Below are 22,398 nucleotides of genomic sequence, written 5' to 3' on the forward strand. Positions count from 1 at the left end.
CGCATTTCAATTTTTCTCCCATTGACTTATAATGGGGAGGTCGCAAAATTGACCTGACCTTAGGTCATCGATATCAAAATTCTGAGATATACATTTTGTACATACTATTGCTCTTAGCAATCGCTGAAAGTTTCAAAGCGATCGGTCACTCGGTGTAGCTATGACAGACATTGAAACTTTTATGAGGTGAGGTCACTTCAAGTGACCTGGTGACCTGACCTTGAATGACCTTGGTCTGAAATTTTCACAAGATGTGTAGAATTGATGTATGATAAGGTGTACCAAAACGGCGGCGCTCCGCGCCGCCGTTTTTGAGATATTCGCGAAAAACCACAAGGGGGGGTGTTCAAACACCCCCCCCCGCAGGGCGCGGTTAATGACAGGCTAATTAAAGGAAATAGTTCACTTTTTAACATGGGTTTTGAACTGGAATAGCAGTTCCGTAGCTTGGGCTGAGACGAGCATAAATCAGGAGCTTTTACAGCCCAACGATCACCCTAGGCAAAGATATTCTATTTCTCGTCCCGAAAAAGGTGTCTTGCGTTGAGGATGTGTGCCTTGCATATATTTCCATCCAGTATGAAAAGAGCATGGGTCCCGAAAATTCTTCAGAAACTAGAGAAATTATCTACGAGAACTCTAGAGAAATTCTCGTACTGATCAATTAGGACATTCAGGGGAACATTATCAGATCGAGCAGATCGCCCAAATGCCGGTGGCTGCGATAATTTCTCTGTTTCTGAAGAATTTTCGGGACCCATGCTCTTTTCATACTGGATCGCGTGTGCCTTACAGAAACTGAAAAGTTCTTCCTATATCAAATATAGAAAAAAATATTTTGTTATAAAAAGGTTTTATTTTCTTTGCTGATTATTTTGAACATAAAAAATAATAAATCGTTGCAAAAAAAAAAATTTCGTGAAAGTGAACTATTTCCTTTAAGATTACAGACCACGATACTGCGCGGTGCCAGCGCAGCGGGCCGTGGCGACTCACAGACCGCTGTGGCACAGTACGGGCCGTAGAGACTCACAGGCTGCTGTGGCGCAGTACGGGCCGTACCATCTCACAGACTGCTGAGTGCTGTGGCGCAGTACGGGCCGTAGCGACTCACAGGCTGCTGTGGCACAGTACGGGCCGGAGGGACTCACAGGCTGCTGTGGCACTTGTGCACGAAGACCTGCAGGCCGTTGTCGAGGAAGGTGTTGACGAACATGGTGAGCCGGTTGCCGGAGGGCTTGTCGGCGCAGCCCGGGTCGGCCGCCACGCAGGAGCGGAACCGCAGGTACCGGCTGCAGGGGGCGGAACGAGGGGGGGGGGTCAGGACCGTGCTTCTGCCCTGACCGTTTACCTTATAACCATATACGCCTGCTCCTTATAAAGGTTTGGGAAAGTTAAGCATACAGGCGTTCGGCCACGTTATTTGACAGACGGGCAGATGGGAGCGCCCCTATATAAGGTGCTAACTGTAACTGGTAACCGGGTCCAGACGCGCAGACCGCCGCTCCGGCTGGCGTCATCCGGTTCCCTCACCAGCAAACGTCCGAGTCGGGTGCTGCGTTGATGACAGCGTCCGCCATCTTTGTATAGTCCTCGCCGCAGCGGCTCTTGTCCATCGTCATCTTCTGGATGCACGGTGCGTGCTCCAGATACTCTGCGGAAGTTGACAGGTGCAAATAATACATCTATTCAAAGATACGAGGTAACAGTTACTTACTTTCAACTCTGGGGTGCGACGGCATAATGCGTCAGTGAGTAGGAAGCGATGATAATTTAGACGCGGTATAAACACATAAACCTTCCGCACCGATAGGGCATGTCGCTTGACGATCGCACCTCGGAAAATGGTTACTTATCCATTAACAATTGACGTAAGTCGTTAGCGCGTTTTACGAATCAGACTGTGTCAGACTCTGCGACCTGCGTCCGCTGGGGGCTGACCTTTGCTGTAGTCGGGGTCGCTGCACATCTTGTGGACGCTCTTGACGGCCGTCTGGACGGCGCCGTTGAAGGCCAGCTTCTGCTGCCGCGAGTAGCCGGACATGACGAACTTGTTGATGCAGTCCACGAACAGGCGCCAGTTGCTGCGACACGAGCGGGCCGGGTAAGAAGAGAGGGTAAGAACAGGACACGACACGAGCCGACGAAGGTACCTATACACAGGGAGAGATAAAAAAAAAACAGTCGTGGGCGGAGCATAGTGTCCTGATGTATGAAAGCCTCTATCCGGGATGGAAAAATATTACGAGTCAATGACAAGTGTCACAAATATTTGAGTGACAATCAGGTCTTGAAACGGCTATTTCCCAAATATGGTTGAAATTCTTCCACGCATTCACAAACAATCGCGAAAAATTAGGGTCTCAAGGGGTATGGCGCCAACAGTAAGTTATCTTATCTGCCCGGTGAACATATGCAGCCATCAGTATCTTTCTGGTCCGTGGATAATATACCTATATAGATAATGGATAACAGTGAGCTGTGCACCCAATTAGCGTCCCTTTGTGTGTCTGTGGAGCACCCAGAGGCTGTCGGTGGCCGCGCCGTCCGCGCTGTCGGCTGTCGGTGGCCGCGCCGTCCGCGCCGCCCTCCCCCACTCACCGACAGACGGTGGCCAGCTCCTCGTGGGTGGCCGGCACCACCATCCGGGTCTCCGTCACCAGTGGCTGCGCCAGCTGCTGGCAGTGCTCCAGGTGAGCGGCTCCGCCGGACGCCGCCGCCGCCGTCACAGGCCCGCCTGCCGGTCACAGCGGGTCACAGCACCGGTCAAACCGGGGCGCACCAGGGCACACCGGTGGCAACAGGATCACAGGCGTCAGTCACACCGGATCACACCGGATCACACCGGGTCACACCGGGTCACACGGGTCACACTGGTCACACCGGGTCACACGGGTCACATCACCAGTCACACTGGTCACAACACATGTCACACAGGTCACACTGGTCACACCGGGTCACAACACCGGTCATACGGGCCACAACGGCTCGCAACAGGGTCACAACAGGGTCACTCGAGGTCAGCAAACGTCACGGGGGCGTTTGCTGGTCGGGCGCGACCCAAGCAACACACAACCTACGTCCGGTCATACGAGGTCATACGAAGCTGCAAGGTCATACGGGTTCATGAAGGTCTTATCAGCCTAAGCTCATATGGACGCTGGACAATGGATGCGCGGGACCATGCGGCGTGAAATAGCCTACTGAGAAGCATCCACAAGACATAGTGGATGGTTCTGCGGCGATTCACATGAGCTCGCCATGGGTCATGTGAGGTCACAAGGGCTCGTGGAAGGCTGCTTGTGATGATGGACGGCCTGAGCCGCATGGAATAGCTCGCGGAGCTTCACCGTAATATCCGTTTGTCCGTTGCTGGCATTTGGTGCCCGGTCTCACTTTATCTACGCAGTAGGCAATTGCGTGTTGTTTATATGTTTCAGTATGTGCAGTACTGTATACCATATCTTTCCCCGCGTTCGATGTCTCTCGGACGACGAAGATTCTACGTCGTCCGGCCAATCACGTTTCGTAACTGCAGCCGAGCCCCCGCTAACCTTGAACGGGACGTAGAATCTTCGTCGTCCGAGAGACATCGAACGCGGGGTTAATCTGCTGTAGACCACGTCCCCATCAATATTTTTTCCCACCGGTCGTTCTCTCCCTGCGTCACAGCGCGTCACAGGGACTCCTATGAGTCCGATATATACGTCCCGTATGAGGGGAATGTGTGTCCTGCTGCCCCGTCCCTACTGCCCGGGGTGCTGTCCCACCCCACGCCGTCCCGTAGGGTCGCTGGGGGGAAGGGGGAGGGGCGCTGGGGGGGGGGGGAGGGGCGCTGGTAGGTGCGCTGGGAGTGTCCCGTTAGCGGGTCGGCGCGCCGCGGCCGCGGTGGCACAGGGGCGAACATGGCGCACCGCAGCGCAGAGCGGCGTGCTGCGGCGCACAGCCGCGCGCCACCCCCTAATTCGGCGACCGCTTCCGGTGTCAGCGGCCGCGCCCGCAGCCACCCCGGCCCCGCCCCGAATCAGTGGCACCGGCCCGCCCCGAATCAGTGGCACCGGCCCGCCTCGATTCAGTGGGGTCGGCCGGGCCCGCCCCGCGCGCCCGGCCCGGCCCGGTCCGGCATACGTAATAGGTATGAGTATTTTGGCTACTCACTTTCCGTCAAGCTGGATTTTGGTGACCTTGCGGAATGCTTCACACCGCAGTTGCTTTGTGAAGCTATAGCTGCTAAAAAGTGAAGTATGTGCATAGTCTTTGCCTATCGCCTATACATACATGCATGCCATTTCAGTTCCAGCCGTAAGCGGCTCTAACACTTCAACCTACTCACCGTTTGGCTCTGTAATAGTATGTGTTCGGTCGTTCCGTCCCTTCCCGTCCCCGTCCCGTCCCGTCCTACTCCGTCCCGTCTCGTCCCACCCCGTCCCGTCCCCGTCCCGTCCCACCCCGCCGGTCCCGTCCCGTCCCGTCCCGTCCCTGTCCCCGGATCCCGTCCCACCGGATGGTATGAGCGAAGGGAGGTGGGTGACCATGCAGCTCGACAGAGCGTGGTCAGAAGCCGGATCCACCCCTCAGTGGAGGTCACAGGTCAGCCCTACACAATACAGGATGATGCCAAAAATGACCGCTAGGCCACAGGGTGTCGAGGTAGCCAGTTGCTTCCGGGGTTCGTGTATTAGTGTGCTGTGCTATTGTGCTAAGGCGTCTGTTGACGCAAACGCTGAAGGATCAGCCACATATGACATATTAGTGAGCTGTATACCTACATTTGATGATTATTATTCAGCAATTCACTTATCAACAAGGAATTACCAAAGCGGCATTGGCATTGCCGGAACCGTGAAAAATGATTGGTTTTTGATGTAGAACAATGCGGAACGGACATAGTGAAGTGGCTCAGAAGAGAAGTTCAAATTGGTAATCATTTCCCAGGTAAGTACCTGTATATCGAATAGTGTAATATTGATCTTATTCCAATGTCGCTTAGACGCATACACAATGTATGTATGTACATTGCTGCGGTCGAACATCCTTAAACACCAACCTGTCCAAACAAACAAAAGACGGCTTCGAATATGGGCATATGCGTTAACCCTCGCATGTGTGCGGCGTTTGCCAGCTTCTAATGTGTAGGGGGGGGGTCGGTTGGACCCCCCCCCTTGCCGTTTGGCCCCTGATCGAGCTAGAGCTTCGCGGAAAAAACGAGTGTGTTGCCCGTCACGAGAGGAAGCCGATGATACCCAATTTTAAGGTCCTAGGTCATTGGTTGACCTTCCAGGTCAGGTCAATGACCCAAAGTCGGGAAAATCGGGACCTGTTAGAAAATCGTAAAGTGTGGCTGCTAAGGGGGTTTTCGGGGTGCTGATCACGAATATCGTGTTAGTTTTGATCGCAGATGATGTCTTTAAGCATTTAGACCAGGTCGGGTCAGGTCAGGTCAGGTCAACCAGTAGGCGTCGTGACGGGTATTCGTAGTACGTGTCAACCGCCTCTGACAGCTTCGTAACATGTTACGAAGGCACCAAAACTACTTCGTTAATGTTCAAATGGTTGCTAAATTCGAATTCAGCTCCAAAAACTAGCCTACAAACATGTACAGCTCGAAAAAGTGAACCGAGGTCACCCGAGGTCACCAAAGGTCAATGACCTGACCTGACCTTCAGGTGACCTTGACACCCACCCTAATGCATGGAAGCAACATCAAATCACATGTTTGAACGTTTGAAACCACGAAAAGCTTGCAAACGCGCGGCTAATGCGAGCCGACATACGCAGAATCGCGATTCCGGCCAAACATGGTCTCGGAAAAGAGGTCACAGGTCAAAGGTCATTTGGGTCAGGGTCATGAAATTTTCAGGGTAGGTGTAAAATTGATCAATGTGAGGGTACTGAAAGTTTCGTTGCGATCGGCCGCTTTTTACGCGAGTTATTCGCGAAAAACCATGGGGGGGTCCATCCGACCCCCCTACACATGCGAGGGTTCTATGTTTCCGTTTGCTTTGGACTGTATTTCAGTGTTTACTAACTACATCCACTGACAACCAGACATGTGCATGGATCCGAGTGATGGATCTATGATCTCAGTGGATCTCGAGGCACATTGCAGGTTCTGATCTATGATCCCACCGCATCCGGCGTGGAAAATTTATCCTGGACCTATGATCTCACAGGATCTGACGATAAAACAAGAACATGGATCTATGATCTGAGTGGATCCCACCATGCACAACATTTGAAACCAGGTTTCCAAGTGTTTCAATGTCAATAAGTGCCATAAAATCCGTGTTATCACATAAAATCACTAAATAAGAACGTTTTTGAGTTGCAGCGAGTTATATTTGGGATTTCTGTGTTGACCAAAAATAAATTAGGATCTATGATCCCACTGGATCTCAAGCAAAATACTAGACTCGGATCTATGATCCCTGCGGACCTCTCGATAAATTAAAGAGCTGGATCTATGATCCCGACGGATCCGAGATCAGGATCCGTGGGATCAGATCCCAGATCCATTTTGTCGGATCCATGCACATGTCTGCTGACAACTACTAAGCGTAGGGGAAATTGCGTCATCCGTTCATATATCTAACGACCTATTGTATTAAAGGGACTATCCCACCTTCTAAAATGTTGTTAAAACCAGTTAAATTGTGCCCGAATTTATAGATTGGATGACCAGGAACACGGTTCTGGCATCTATTTTTCATTAAATATCTTAGGCTTCCCATATTCCAAACACAAACTTTCAAATATGTGACGTCACAGCCCAAAATTACCTCCCTCCCCAGGCCACATTACTGTCATAAAGCTGATTCTTTTTACTCTGTAGGCACCACAACAAAGTTCAGACCAAGTTTTAAGCGATTTTTCAACGAACAAACCCATTTAAATCAGAATGACTAAACGAGGTGACGTCACACTAACGGTCGCTCCATGTTGAAGATAGGGCCTTGTACACTCCCCTACTAAGTGATGTTCGCCCCCCGACGGCCCAGCGTTTGACTGGAGCGGTAGACTGCGCCGTCTCACACCCAGGCTCAGCGGCACAGCACATCCCTCTGGCCTCAACGGTAGACTGTGCCGCCTCACACCCACGCTCAGCGGCACAGTATATCTCTCTGGCCTCACACTCGCTACAGACGCGTTTGACCGGGTCAGGGACGCGCCGCGCTGGTTGCCTTATCGCTCACAGTCACATATCTGTGGCTAGGGGGCCTGCTGCGAATCGCTGGTCTTTCTGTGTCGACTCGAATGATGCTTGTAAGTGGTCACGATCGCATTTAGCTCAGTAAGATTAGTTATAGCAATTTATATCGTTTATTTTCTCCGGGTGGGGTGGGGGGGGGGTGTTTGCCCACACTTGCCAATGTTTGTGTGTCTGTAACGGAAACTGCGGCGCACAGCGACGCAAAACTTGGCACAAGTTATGAATTTCGTATCGTGTCTGGAATTGTTGACACCTGGTCACATCATAAAGTCAGGTCAAAATGTTCCTCTTTTTAGCGATGGCACCCGGATACAGGTGAATAATGGCACACCGAATCACAAAATTCCACTCTTGACCCATTTTATGCCCCTGAAGTCATCTCACATCATGATACGTCTCCGTAACCCTCGCCGGCACGGGGGGAACTGAATGCACCCGCCACCCCCCCCCCCCCACCCAAGGCTTCAAGCGAATAACTCGCGTAAAAAGCAGCCGATTGCGACAAAGCTTTCAGTACCCTCGCATTGATCAATTTCACATCTACCCTGAAAATTTCATGACCCTGACCAAAATGACCGTTGACATGTGACTACTTTCCGAGGCCATGTTTGGCCGGAAGCGCGATTCGGCGTATGTCGGCTCGCATTAGCCGCGCGTTTGCAAGCTTTTCGTGGTTTCAAACGTTCATACATGTGATTTGGTGCTGCTCCCATGCAATAGGGTGGATGGCAATGTCACCTGAAGGTCAGGCCAGGTCAGGTCATTGATCTTTGGTGACCTCGGTTCACTTTTTCGAGTTTTACATGTTTCTATGCTGGTTTTTGGAGATGAATTCGAATTTAGAAAGCATTTGAACATTTACTAAGTAGTTTTGGTGCCTTCGTAACATGTTACGAAGTTGTCAGAGGCGGTTGACAGGTACTACGAATATCCGTCACGACCCCTACTGGTTGACCTGACCTGACCTGACCTGACCTGGTCTAAATGCTTACAGACATCATCTGTGATCAAAAGTATAACACGATATTCGTGATCAGCATCCCCCCCCAAAAAAAACCATAGCAGCGACACTCAACCAATGACCTAGAGCCTTAAAATTGGGCATCATCGGCTTTCTCTCGTCACGGGCAACACGCTCGTTTTTTAAGCGACGCTCTAGCTCGATCAGGGGCCAAACGGCAAGGGGGGTCCAACCGACCCCCCCCCTACACTTTAGAAGCTGGCAAACGCCGGACACATGCGAGGGTTAAAATGGGATATAATCGGTTTCCTCTCGTGAGGGGCAACACGTTTGTTTTTTCCATAAAGCTCTAGCTTGATCAGGGGCGAAACGCGAGTGGGGTTGTACCCCCCCCTCCCCTTGTGCCGTCGAAGGACGCAAAATGGCCTGTGCCGGCGATGGTTAACAGTTTTTGACAATGTCTTTAGATAACACATGATAGAACGCTGAAAAACACCGATGCGTTCAGCTCAATGATAGGAATCGAATGATAGGCACAACATGACCTTTTCTATGAGCTTGACCTGAGATCATTTTTGTAAATTAAATTTCAATGTATGGTTCATTTGACGCGTCTTCACGAAAGAAACGCGATCCCGGTTAAATCAACGTAATAAAAGCATGACGCCATAGGTTATTACAGAAAAACTATCCGCAAAACGTCAAATTTTGAAAGTTTTTGCCCTCTGGAGTATAAACCATTTACTCTAGGTCCAATCTGAGAAAATACACACAAAAAAACTCAAAGAGCTATTCAATGCGCTCTTCTACGGCGCTGTGCTCTAACAGCTCCAGACTTGACTTATGCGCCGCTTGTGAGAAGTTGTCAAAATGGGGAACCAGAATTCGTGATAATTTTAATGCTGGTGACCTGCAGTGACCTTAGCGATAATCTGATGGAATAATAACCCATGAAAAATCCAACAGTGGGCTATAGATTGCTTTTTACTGCGTCTTTTTCTTTTTTGCTTTCTTACCTTCCGAGATAACCATGCGTGGTCAAATACTTGTGTTGCCCCCTCCCTCACCCCCCACCATGGTAACGTTGGCTGAGAGGCCCACCTGTCAATTGCTCGGGATTCACCGACCACCGGCGCCACGCAACCACTCGACCGTTTTCTCCGAAGCGCCAGTGAACAACCTCGCGACCCACGTTCTCCCCTGCCTCGCAGACAAGCTGTGGCTGAGCCCTCACCTCGAACTGGTCACATGACTGACCTCGCCCGAGGCTCGCCAAGTGACCAAAGCGCAGACTGGGCGCCGCGGTGCCATGGGGTCGCCACCTATCAGAACAACAGTTTCACTGCGATAACACTCGAAAACCACCACGGTCCGTGACGCTGTGGTTAGAAGGTGGGCTTGTAATTGAGAGGCGGTGCGTTCGGATCCTGCGGACGTCGTAACTTTTCTGCAGAAAGGAGATCCGTGCCATTGAACTCATAGCTGGCTGTATGAACTCATAGTTTCCTGTATGTCGTTGCATGACTTACCTGTTAACGCGTAGCATTACTTGAAATTATCTACTAGTGTGTATAGAAAGGAAGCATATTGCAGCGACTTCATTAGATAAAGCCCAGTTACTTATGTCTGCAGAGAGATGTCATCAAGGATGCTGAGTGTGTCAAGGCATGCCGCCAACACCTCCGCACGTTCCACCATTTACACAGGCTTTGGCCTGCAATTGCAAACTGTAATTGATACCTACGCTGTCATCCCACAGCCGTTAGTTATAGGTCGTGGGCCCCGGACCTGGCTCCGCCTTGTGTTTACAGTGTCAAGTCATTTACCACCGGTCGGCCGGTCACGTGACTGACCTAGCCCGAGGCTTGGCCGGGTGACAGAAATGCGGGCCGCGTGCTGACTGGTCGTTTCGCTGAGTTCGATGCACCTCCACGGGCGTAAAACGCTGGGCTGCGCGGGCCTACGAGGGTGCCGCAGCGGCAGAGATCGTACCGATAGTGGGATGGGAACGTCCCGATAGGACAGCCCGTCCTGCCGCTCAAACGGTCACCCCGGAAATGATGTAATCGAATGAGGAGTTTCCGTCACCTGCACCGGTCGTGTGGTGGGGTGACCGCCGTCTGGAAAGGGAAACATGAGGAGCATGATGACTTCGTCCCGAGGAGGACAAGAATTAATTTAATGCCGCGCTAGGAAAAACAAGTTCCCAACAAAGCAATCACCCCAGCGTGGCCCGAACACACAACCCTCCAATCTATAGTCCAGCACCCTGCTGCTACGCCACGGAATACGCACAGACCAAGGCACAGACTCCCAATTTGAAAGTAGATAAGTTTGTCGGAAGCCGCGGAGGTGTATCAATTGTGGGCGAAACGATCAGTCGGCACGCGGCCCGCACTCTGGTCAGACAGCCGGGGCTCGGGCTAGGTCAGTCACGTGACCGACCGACTGGTGGTGAAGGACTCCACACTGTAAACACAGGCGGAGCCAGATCCGGGAGCCAAGGATGTAACTAACGGCCGTGGGGTCAGGGGTGCCAGATTATGTGTGACAGGTAGGGCCTTGGCCTACAGTTTACAAATGCAGGCTTAAGTGAAAATGGTCCTTGTTATTGCATTGGTGCAACGAGCAGAGATGTTGGCGGCACCTTTGACACCATTTACGTAACATTTAGGAAATGACATGTCTATGCAGTTGTAAATATCTGGGATCTAAGTAGGTATGCAAGTCGCTGCAATAGGTATGATTTTCTATTCTTGATAATTAAAATAAATGCAACGCATAAACACTAAACAGCACGCAACGATAAACACGAAGCTATTAACCAACCAGCTGTCAAGTTACAATAGCACAGATCTCCTTTCTGTAGAAAAGCAAAGACTCCCCGCGATCCGAACACACGACAATTCAAAGGCCAGCCCGACGCCATACCACAGCGCCACGGATCCGCGGGCTGACCCGGCCCGGCCGGCTGCAGTGTCGATAGGTCGCGACCCTATGGCACCGCACCGCCCAGCCTGCGCTTGGGTCACTTGACCAAGCCTCGGGCGAGGTAAGTCATGTGACCGGTTCGAAGTGAGGGAACCCACACAGAATCCAGTAGTGAGTGAGATACGGAGCCCCGGGGCATAACCACGTGCCTGTAGTTAGGGACTTGAACCACCACCAGGGTCCCGAGGGCCGAAGTTTATACGCGGACAATATAACTAAAGTTTTTTATAGTCTATATTACCTATAAAGTTTATATAGTTATCCTACAAAGCTGCACTTATTTGTGGGCGAGTGGCTGCTGGCGGTGGTGGGTCTCGTGATGATTTATGATTGATGCGTTTTATAAGCAATTAAATAAATAATCAGGATACAAGAGACGGGCCAACACAGAAGTGAGAGCAGACTTTGGGTTTGTTGCTTTTCTCACTCTTTTTTTTTAGCGGGATAGCCGGGTTGTTTTCCATTGCCGCGCAGTTCCTTTCAAGCGCTGACGGATTTGTTCAGCCGCAGCTTGGCTACGGGCAGGGGAGAACGAAGGTCGCGAGGTCGTTCACTGGCGCTTCGGAGAAAACAGCTGAGTGCAGTGGTTGCGTGGCGCCGGTGGTCAGCGAATCCCAGCATCTGACAGAACCAAGGAGCTGTTCGTGACCGTTTCTCTCACTCTCTCTCTAGACCAATGTCAACGGCCAGATATTTCGACCATTGTGTCAAGGCCACAGGTAGGGTTCGCTAACGAACCACCACGGAGGGTTTTTGAGAATATAGAGATAATATTCTGATAATATTGATGTGAAATATTGCCATGAATGGGCTGCAAAGTGCCGACATGGACCACAGCCCAATCTAGCCGTCAAGGTATTCCATATTCTTCATAAAATAGTTACAATAAACACAGTTATAGCACAGTTATAATGAGCCTTGTATTAGGCATACTATAAGAAAGGGAGAAGGAAAATTAGGAAGGATATTTCGAATAAGTATGAGAGTGGTTCAGATGTTCAGAGATTCTGAGGGCAAGGCAGAAGGATGCCGTGTTTTGAAGCTGCACCGGCAGTTTTGTAGCCTATCCGGATGAGATGAACGGCATGGCATCGCTCTGGCACGGTTCGTCGGAAAGTCAAATCATTCACAAAAGAAACGACATATACCATTCGATAGCTGACGGTGGGACGATGCCATAAATGTGTTTTTATCGAAATCGTTTGATGGCCTTTTTCAAAAATTGTGTTTTTGTAAAAACGTAATAATTCTTTATTCAACCAGCTGTCCAGGACATTCTTAAAAACATATGCATGTTTGTTTCGTTTTCCAGTGAAAGCTGAATGCCAAAGAAACAATATGTAGCAATAAAATATCCTCAAATATTAATATGCGCTTCTCACAGCCGGCAACAGGGCGCAATCACACAACTGAACGTCACGATGGATCAAAGTCATCCACACAGACGGCGTGAAATGACCCTTATCGACTCGCCGACCCACCGCTACACAATGATGCAAATGGGGTTCACGACTCACGAGTGGCCATAAATGCCGAAAAGGCCCAAATTTCAAGTTCACCTTATCGAATAAATCGCAAAATGGCCAGTCGGGCAAATGTTTGGAGTGTCTGAAAAACATGATTTTCATGTTTTTGTCAAAACCGACCTCGTGTATGATTGTCAGAAGTCGTGAAATTTTCTATGTCGTAAAATGACTGTCAGATACTCGCAACTTCAAACGCCGCTAGCGTGCGTTCATTTCATACAAATGGCAAAAAAAAAATATATATATGGCAATGATCCACAAAGTCTTCTGCTTTTAATGCAGGGTCACAAAAAGCCGTATTTCTTTTGGTTTGGCGTTTATCTAACTATTTGTCATCATATTGCAATCGCAGTTTTTTATTTATAAATATTTGCTTTCGTTTCACCTACAGCAGTTCACACAGTGTGAGCCCGTTAGTGCACCATACCATAGCATTCCCTAATCATTTCTAAGCCGTACTGTGAAAGAATGAAGGCGCTAGCACAGGGCTGACCGGCGCTACTAAAGTTTTCGTCCGTTGCGGTCGGGTGCCGCGGCGCGGTGGTCGGCCCGGGCGGCCGCGCCGCGCGGGCGGGCGGCCACAGCGGGGTTTCGTCGGTGCATCCCTCTGCTGTTCCTAAACGAAGTGTCCTAGGGCCTCGCGACAAAATCCAACGGATTGCTCTTGACAAGATCTCGCGAGTGAGCATATTCCTTTTGAGTTAAGGTCAATATTTGACCCACTTATAGCAGGTCAAAGTTAAACGTCTGTCGAAATTGCAATCCGCGGTGAAAGCAATCCGCCCCGACTGCGACACCCGACCGCAACGGACAAAAACTTCAATAGCGTCGGTCTGCCCTGTGCTAGCGCCTTAATTCTTTCACGGTGTGACTTAGAAATGGTTAGGGAATGCTATGGTATGGTGCACTAACGGGCACACACTGTGTAGACTGCTGTAGGTGAAACGAAAGCAAATATTTTTTAGTAAAACCTGCGATTGCAACATGATGACAAATGATTCGATGACCGCCAAACCAAAACAGATGCGGCTTTTTGTGACCCCGCGTGAGAAGCAGCAGGCCTTAGGAATCATTGTAATGCATAATTGTTTGCAGTTTGTATTAAATGAACGCACGCTAGCGGCGTTTGAACTTGAAAGTATCTGACAGTCATTTTACGACATAGAAAATGTCACGACTTCTGACAATCATACACGAGGCCGGTTTTGACAAAAACATGAAAACTATGTGATTCAGATGCGATATTTACTTGGTTAGCCATATAGTGATTTACTCGGTTTGGTAAACTTGACTTTTTTGGTATTTATAGCCACTCGTCAACCCCATTTGCATCACTGTGCGCTAGGTCCGCCTGACCGGCCACGGAATACGTTCGAGTCTCGTCCTACTAAACAAGTGTCATATTTGTTTGTTAAACGATCCATATCACTATCAAAGTTTTTCAGGATACCGGTGAAGAAAGTTCATTCTTCTGCTAGATTGACTTACAACATGCTTTAACTTACATTTTCTTATACAGGCTTTGCTCCGTCCGCTGCGCTCAATGCCCGCGCGGGGAAAGTTAGCGGGGTTTCACTGTCAGAGGTTGTACCAGTGACAACTGTTTGGCCCTGTGACCGGTCGAAGGTTACCCCGCCCCGCCGGGCGCTACCCCCACTTCTGACCAGTTGAAGCCGATACAGCCTCTGACAGCTCAGCGCGGCCAACTCTTCTTGTATGGGCATAGCTGAGTTGAGCAAAGTAGACAAAAACAAATGCAAATTCATACATGATGTGAAAATGACAGAGCAATGAAGCTTCCTCTCAGGTATCCTGAACAGCTTAAGTACCGACTTGAATTGTTAAACTAGCAAAAATGACGTCTGTTTAGTAGGGCGACAGCCGAACGTCTCTTCTGTGGCCCGTCAGACAGCTGAGAGCGCCGGGTCTGCGCGTCGATAAGGGTCATTTGACGCCTTTGTGTGGCTTACTTTGATCCGTCGTGACACTGAGTTGTGTGATTGCGCCTTGTTGCCGGCTGTGAGAGACACATCTTAATATTTCAGAATACTTTTTTCGCTACATATTGTTCTTTTGGCATTCAGCTTTCACTGGTAATCGAAAAAAACATGACTATGATTTAAAGATTGTCCTGGACAGCTCGTTGAATAAAATAAAAAATTTTACGATTTTACAAAAACGCAATTTCTTAAAAAGGCCATCGAACGATTTCTATATAAAATACTGTTTTGGAATCAGCTCACCGTCAGCTTTCGAACGGTATATTTCGTTTCTTTGGTGGATGAAATGACTTTCCGACGAGCCGTGCTGGTTCAACCGCTAACGCATTCCACCTATAAAAATAAAACCAGCATAACGCCTTTTGGGGCGACTAACGGAGCGAGCGAGAGGGTGGGCCTTGCACGTGCGAAATCGCGAAGGGTATCTCCAACTGACTTGTGCACAGCACCCTACTAACCGGTCTCTAGCGATGTGCCAAATTTGAGCACAATCGGCCCAGCCGTTCTCGAGATCTGGAAGCGGCACCCTGCACGTGCGGACATGCAAAATGGGCCCCAACTGACTTTTGCACGGCACCCTGCTAACCGGTCCCTAACCGCGTACCAAATTTGAGCGCAATCGGTCCAGCCGTTCTCGAGATCTGGAATCGACCCCTGCACGTGCGCACGTGCAGCAGCACCCCAACTGTGGCACATGCAAAGGCATTGCCTTGTGGGTGCCTACCTACATGCCAAGTTTCAGCGCAATCGGCCCAGTAGTTACCGAGATATTGCAATTGTTACAAAACTGACACCTCTTCGTTTTGCACGTGCCACGTGCATAAGGGGTCACCCACATGCATCGGAAATAGTCCAATACTTGGTAGAAGGAATGAAACTACCCTACAAAAATTACCGCATGTAAATCGGTCAAGTGGTTGCTGAGATATAAGCATCGCAAAAGCGTGACCACGGCCGGCCGGCCGCTCATACTCAGAAATGTCCGTTATTCTACGTAAGACTTCGCTCGCTCCGTAATGAGTGGTAAGGCGGCCAGCGCAGCGCGGCGCGTCCCTGACCCAGCCCAACGCGTCTGTGCCGAGCGTGAGGCCAGAGGGGTATACTGTACCGCTGAACCTGGGTGTGAGGCGGCGCAGTCTACCGCTCCAGTCAAACGCTGGGCCGTCGGGGGGCGAACATCACTTAGTAGGTGAGTGTACAGTCACCAGCACTTGCTACTAATCACCTCGTTTTTGTTCAGCAGTTTGAAGACCGATCAATTCTCAGTCGAGCAAGATGCGTCAAACGATCGGTTTGGTCCTCTGATTTTCGAATATCTAACTTGTTTTTGTATATTCGAAGCATTTTGGGATGAGGAGCCAAAAAACCTCTTTTCTGCCCTAAAGTGTGCCCCAAGAAGTCGTAGAACCTAGCCCCGCCTCTGATCCACAGACCACTAGTGCCATCTCTTGTCAGCCGAACAAACCGCAGAAGTAAATAATGTCACGTGACTTTTGCACACGCTACAATTACTACGCAGCTGTAGTGGGGGAAGCGGGGCGGAGGCGTGGAGAGGGACGCGATCGGTCGGCTGGGGTCAGGTCGCCGAGGTCAGAGGTCATCCGCTGGAGGGTATTTGGGCGGTTGAGCCGTGTGGGCTTCGGCCTGCGGAGTGGGGAGCGCCTGGACCTGTCTGGAAACAAGTTCTACAACGCTGTGGCAGTCGAGAATATTGTGAGGAAAGGAGAGAGAGGGAGAGAGAGGGAGAGAGAAAGAGGGAGAGAGAGGGAGGGAGAGAGGGAGAGAGAGAGGGGGGAGAGAGAGGGAGAGAGAGATAGAGAGAGAGAGAGGGAGAGAGATAGAGAGAGAGAGGGAGAGAGATAGAGATAGAGAGGGAGAGAGAGGGAGAGAGGGAGAAATAGAGAGGGAGAGAGAGAGAGAGAGGGAGAGAGATAGAGAGAGAGAGAGGGAGAAAGATAGAGAGAGAGGGAGAGATATAGAGATGGAGAGGGAGAGAGAGAGGGACAGAGGGAGAGATAGAGAGGGAGGGAGAGAGAGAGAGAGAGAGGGAGGGAGGGGAGAGAGAGAGAGAGAGAGAGAGAGAGAGAGAGAGAGAGAGAGAGAGAGAGAGAGAGAGAGAGAGAGAGAGAGAGAGAGAGAGAGGAAGAGATAGAGAGCGAGAGGTAGACAGATAGAGAGAGAGGGAGAGACCTATTTTACATCCTAGGTCATCTAATGTCAGGAAAGATCATGAGCGATTGTTTATACTGCAATTTTAAATGCATACGCTAGATTCGTGTTCAAAGCATATTCTAAGCTCTAGATCCAATGTATAAAAAGGCATATGAAAAGACATCTAATGTGCTCATATCATCATTACAGATCAGCTGATGAGCAGCATGGTTCTTTCACGAAAAGTGCGCCTCGGATGTGAAAAAATAAGACGTGAAATTGTAATAACACACTTAACCAAAATTTATTGAAGGATTCGAATTGAGATGGGTGCAAAATGATCTTTTTTATAAATTTAGTCCGAACCTTTTGATGGGAAGGATTCACAAGGACAGAGCCACCGCTAAGCGAACCTTTTTGCGATGACCCTGCCCTCTACCCTCCGATCGCGCAATTCCGTTTCTATGGCAGAATTTAGAGTCCAAAGTTTAACGTGCGCACAAAGCCGCGCACGGCCGGTCCCCTCGCTGACTTCGCCTGGCTACGGCCTGCCACCAACCGCAACCATACCTGTCAGGAGGCCCATAAATGTCGAGCGCCCGTCGCGCTTCGAACCCGGACTGTCATAACCGGGAACGCGTGCTCTCACCACGCGGAGTCCAACGCTCTAACCAACTGAGCTACGGGACCGGCTTTAGGTTAGATCTGACCCAAGATCTAACCTAAAAACGACCCAAAGCCTTCCTTCATTGTCCGAAAACCGCCGACAGCTGATAGCTCAATGACACTAGAGCCGTGCATAAGGAGGCGTGAAAACACTCTCCTCATCTCGATCTATTACAAGAGGACCATGTCATGGCTTGAGAAAGGTGTTCTCAAAATAAATGACACAGTATGAGTGAATAAATAATCCGCGCCTCCTTGGGCTATTGGCGGACTCTACCACCTGATGGGGTGGTGCAGCCGTTTCGCCCTCCACCTGAGATCTCGGAAAGTTACCGATCGATTTTGAAAATTCAAAGAGCGTTCGATAGCCCCACCAGGGAACTACCTTGTTACCAGGTTTCGTTGACCTAGGTGCAACCCATGACGTCACAAGTCAGGTCAAAGGTAGCGTTTTTCACCGATTTAGTCTAAGGAATGCGTTACAGTCAGTTAACACATCAAATAAAAGGCATGCTATCGAAAAACATCGATGGAGCGTTGGTTGCCTAATACATATGTTGCCTAAAGTGGTCACTGATGCCAGGTCAGGTCACAGAGGTCAGGTCACTAGGGGTCAAAATATGAACCCAACTATGCTAGGGTCGTGTGATGTGATACATGTCCCCCCCCCCCCCCCCAACGAGGCTCGAGGGCGAGGCTTTCAGTTGCTGCTCTCACAGAACTCTTGGTTATATTACAACGCAGTGGAATTGCAAGTGGCGATATAAGCTTCCTGCCAGCGCCGGACCAGAGTTCAAACATTCAGGCTGAATTTTAACATTAAACTTTACAATTTTCAAACCGTTGAGCTTTTTAGAAGCTGCATGAACTGTTCAGCTCCTTTTTTGGTCCATCACAGCGGGCTTGTATGTCATTTGTCAACCAAAATCGAATTAATTTTTTTATTGGGTCTGGTTACCTCGCCTACTTCTTGACTGAATCGTTTATTAGCTTTTGATTGGGCACTGCCCACGTTGTCTGTCTATGACACGAGTAGAGGCTGCTGACATCGTTTGTCGCGATTAGATAATAATACCAAATACCAATCCAAGTCCCAGTGGCTGCTCGATCGCAATTTTCCTGGGCCCTGGCCCACCTCTCCAGCCAGGCTAGACTGCTCGGCACAGCCGTCGCCTCAGTGCCTCGGGCGGTGACCCGTTCAAAGGGGCTCACAATTCGTATGGTGCCGTGGCTCTCAAACCAACACAGAGCAGTGAGACGCACAGGCTCACTTTCCATATAAGGCGAACGGCTGATTCTGGCGGCGGGGCTTCATTCATGCTAAGGCGCCCAATCACAGCGCCGCATTTCAGTTAGTGTCGGGCGCAAAAGCTACTATGCTCCGCCCCTCCATCACGTGACCCTGCCCTCACGTGGCCTCAGTCACGTGGTATTTCCACTTCTTGGCGCATGGCGGCGCTAGTCTCGCAGGGGCGGAGGTAGCTTGCTCCCCCGCCGTCCGGGGGTGATGGGTAGCAACTGCTGGTGACTGTACAAGGCCCATTTTCAAATGAAGGGAACGAATTTCTTCAACACCAAGAGGCCGCGGGGGTTGCAACCTAGATAGATAGTGGTTTCTGAACCTCGCCGCAAACTTGGCTATCTCAACTCAAACCCCATGTTAAAAGTGGGATAGTCCCTTTAACTCGACTGCAGGCCGCGCCAGTCCCGACCCGCCCGCTGTTAGGGGCAGGCCGCGGCGGGCTACAATGACACGGCCGTGACGGCTGTCACAGTGACGTGCCGCCCCTCCAGGCCAGCTGGGACAGCTCACCACCGTCCCACCGCCGTCCCATCACTATCCCCCCGAGTCGCCCCACCACCGTCCCATCGCCGACCCGACCAGCTGGGACAGCTCACCGCCGTCCCATCACTGTCCCATCCGAGTCGTCCCACCACCGTCCCATCCACCGCCCCGACCAGCTGGGACAGCTCACCGCCGTCCCATCACCGTCCCATCACCGCCCCACCGCCGCCCCGACCAGTGTCGACTCGACTGCCCCAGTGTCGCCCTGGTGGGCCGATATGCGCCACGTGGGCTCACTGTAGGTCACCTGATTATCAGGACAGGTTAAATAGACGACGACGCCGGTAATCACTGCATGATGACTTCGCTGAAGGCGGCCCAAATTTTCAAATGAGCTTTCAATCGTGAATTTATGGCTTTCATTGAAATGCTGTACGCCAAATGCATGCCACATACACGTCAAAACAAATGTTATTTGCAAAATGTAACGACAAGAGATGGCTCGATGGCTCGTTTGGTTTTTACAGTTAGAGTCCATAAAGTCTGGTTCAAACCGTCTGGGCTCACACGGCCAGAGTCCATACGGTTCGAGTCCAATACAGTCTGAATCCATGCAGTCTGTCTCCATACAGACTCGGTTCATACAGGCTTGCTGCATATAAACTCGACCCATACAATCTGGTCGATAGAGTCTGATCCATACAGTCCAGTCCATACATAGTCTCGGCCCATGCAGACCGTCCATTACTCCATACAGACTCGGTCCATGCATACAGACTGGGCTCGTACGATCTGCGTTTGATACGATCTGTGCGCAGCGTGCATACGGTCTGGGGACCATACGGTCTGGAGACCGTGCGGTCCGGAGACCGTGCGGCCCGCGAGGTCGGATGGTCTCCCCTCACGCCACGGCTCCGCCGCATGGTTTCCGCAGCGTGTCGTCTCACTAACGGAGCCGCATACAGAGCCAGTCACCCGGCCATCCGACGCGGTACCTATATGTAGTTTCCCGAACACCCGCTGGCACAGCCGCTAAAACCCATCTTACGGTATTTGGTCGCGGCCGAAGGGTGCCGGAAGTGGAACTGGCAACATACGCAATCTGGAGCGCGCAGCGAGACGAGACGCTATTCACCAGGCGCTGAACGTGTCACGGAAATCACCTAGTTATTCACTACCGGTCCACCCCTAAAATACGGGCGGAGAATGTATGTAAGAGCAGGCTGGGTACCTATTATTGACCGATCTTAAAACTTCATACATGGTCATTCAAGATACCAATAGCTATGTACATTGCACATACATATATTTGTGTAAAATCTTTCAATTGACCTTTTTACAGTCCTGTTTAGGGTCCTGTAAGTGTAAGCTACATATAGGCATTCATTTCTCTCGCGAGATATGGTTTGATGTTAAAGTCGGTAGTTGCAGGGGCAAGAAATTTCCGTGAGATGAGTCGACTCCTGAACGATAATGAACACAAATTATCAGAACATCACTTTCGAAAGGGCTCCACGCCGCGCCCTTTAACGACAACAGAACAGGCATGTGACCCCATGGGCGACGTTGTTGGCAGGCACTCACCAATGACCAGGAGCAGCAGTGACGTCCACAGGGCGCCGACGGCTGTTCTAAGCGGCGCCATCTCCGAACTGTCCTCTCCCACCGGCGGACAGGCCGAGCGTCCAGTGTCCGCAGGATGTCCGCACCGTGTCCGCTGGGTGTCCGCTGGGCAGCGCGCCGCTCCAACCCCGCTCACCTCGGGTCGTCGTTCAGCGGAGCGCCGCGGGTGACTGTGCCGGCGTCACCGGCGGCGGCGGACGTCATCCGACCGGCCGCAGCCCGCGGCTACGCCCGGCTGACCCCGCCGCGCCCGGCGCGCCGCGTGCAACAAGGGCGCGCGCCGGCCGGCGGCGGCCACCAGCCGTGCCCCTCTGCGCCGGCCGGCCAGCGCCGGAAGGGGTAGGTCGTGTCCGGCAGCCCCGGCCAGCGCGGCGTCCGCGAATGGCTTTGTTTGGATGCACCGGTCTGTCGTCGTCCGCATACAGGGGTCATGGCGGCTCAGCGGGCCGTGGCGATGGATTACATATCGTGGCCTTGATGTTCGACTTTACCAGACATCACATGTGGAGAGACGGCAGGTGCTGAAAGCCTGAAAGACTTTGATGGCACGCGCACGGTCCAACAGGCCTAAGGTCTTCCGAAACACCCGTGATCTCTGCCACACTCAGCTAAACTCTCGAGGCTTGGCAGTTGAACTCAGATTGCATCTGAGCACACATTTGGTCTCAGACCTAAGCGAAAGAGCTTAAACGTACTATTGAATGTTCTCGCTCTTTTTTTTCTCACAGGCCATGAGCCGATTTGTTAACCCTCGCATGTGTAGGGGGGTCGGATGGACCCCCCATGGTTTTTCGCGAATACCTCGCGTAAAAAGCGGCCAATCGCAACGAAACTTTCAGTACCTTCGTATTGATCAATTTTACACCTACCCTGAAAATTTTATGACCCTGACCCAAATGACCTTTGACCTGTGACCTCTGTTCCGAAACCATGTTTGGCCGGAATCGCGATTCCGCGTATGTCGGCTTGCATTAGCCGCGCGTTTGCAAGCTTTTCATGGTTTCAAACGTTCAAACATGTGATTTGCTGTTGCTCCCATGCATAAGGGTAGGTGTCAAGGTCACTTGAAGGTCAGGTCAGGTCATTGACCTTTGATGACCTTTGGTGACCTCGACTCACATTTTCGAGTTTTACATGTTTCTAGGCTAGTTTTTGGAGCTGAATTCGAATTTAGCAACCATTTGAACATTTACGAAGTAGTTTTGGTGACTTCATAACATGTTACGAAGCTGTCAGAGACGGTTGATACCTACTACGAATACCCGGCAAAACCCTTACTGGTTGACCTGACCTGACCTGACCCGACCTGGTCTAAATGCTTATAGATTTCATCTGTGATCAAGACTAACACGATATTCGTGAACAGCACCCTGAAAAACCCCTTAGCAGCCACACTTTACGACTCTCTAACAGGTCCCGATTTTCCCGACTTTGGGTCATTGACCTGACCTGCAAGGTCAACCAATGACCTAGGACCTTAAAAT

At 50.9% G+C, this 22,398-nt stretch overlaps 1 protein-coding gene across 1 annotated transcript; it reads right to left on the bottom strand.

Moving 5' to 3' along the window:
• Positions 1-1,151: 1,151 nt before the first annotated feature.
• Positions 1,152-21,132, bottom strand: LOC122363953 (the record flags this gene model as incomplete). The annotated part of the gene is made up of 5 exons (XM_043333835.1): positions 20,876-21,132; positions 2,602-2,737; positions 1,942-2,084; positions 1,534-1,654; positions 1,152-1,292 (listed from the first exon to the last, which is right to left on the bottom strand). Coding segments are annotated over exons 1-5 (602 nt in total), but the record flags the coding sequence as incomplete, so codon positions are not given.
• Between the last annotated feature and the right edge of the window lie 1,266 nt (positions 21,133-22,398).

Source organism: Amphibalanus amphitrite, unplaced genomic scaffold (assembly GCF_019059575.1).
Source record: "Amphibalanus amphitrite isolate SeventyFive unplaced genomic scaffold, NRLGWU_Aamphi_draft 000649F_arrow, whole genome shotgun sequence".
Lineage (NCBI taxonomy): Eukaryota > Metazoa > Arthropoda > Thecostraca > Balanomorpha > Balanidae > Amphibalanus > Amphibalanus amphitrite.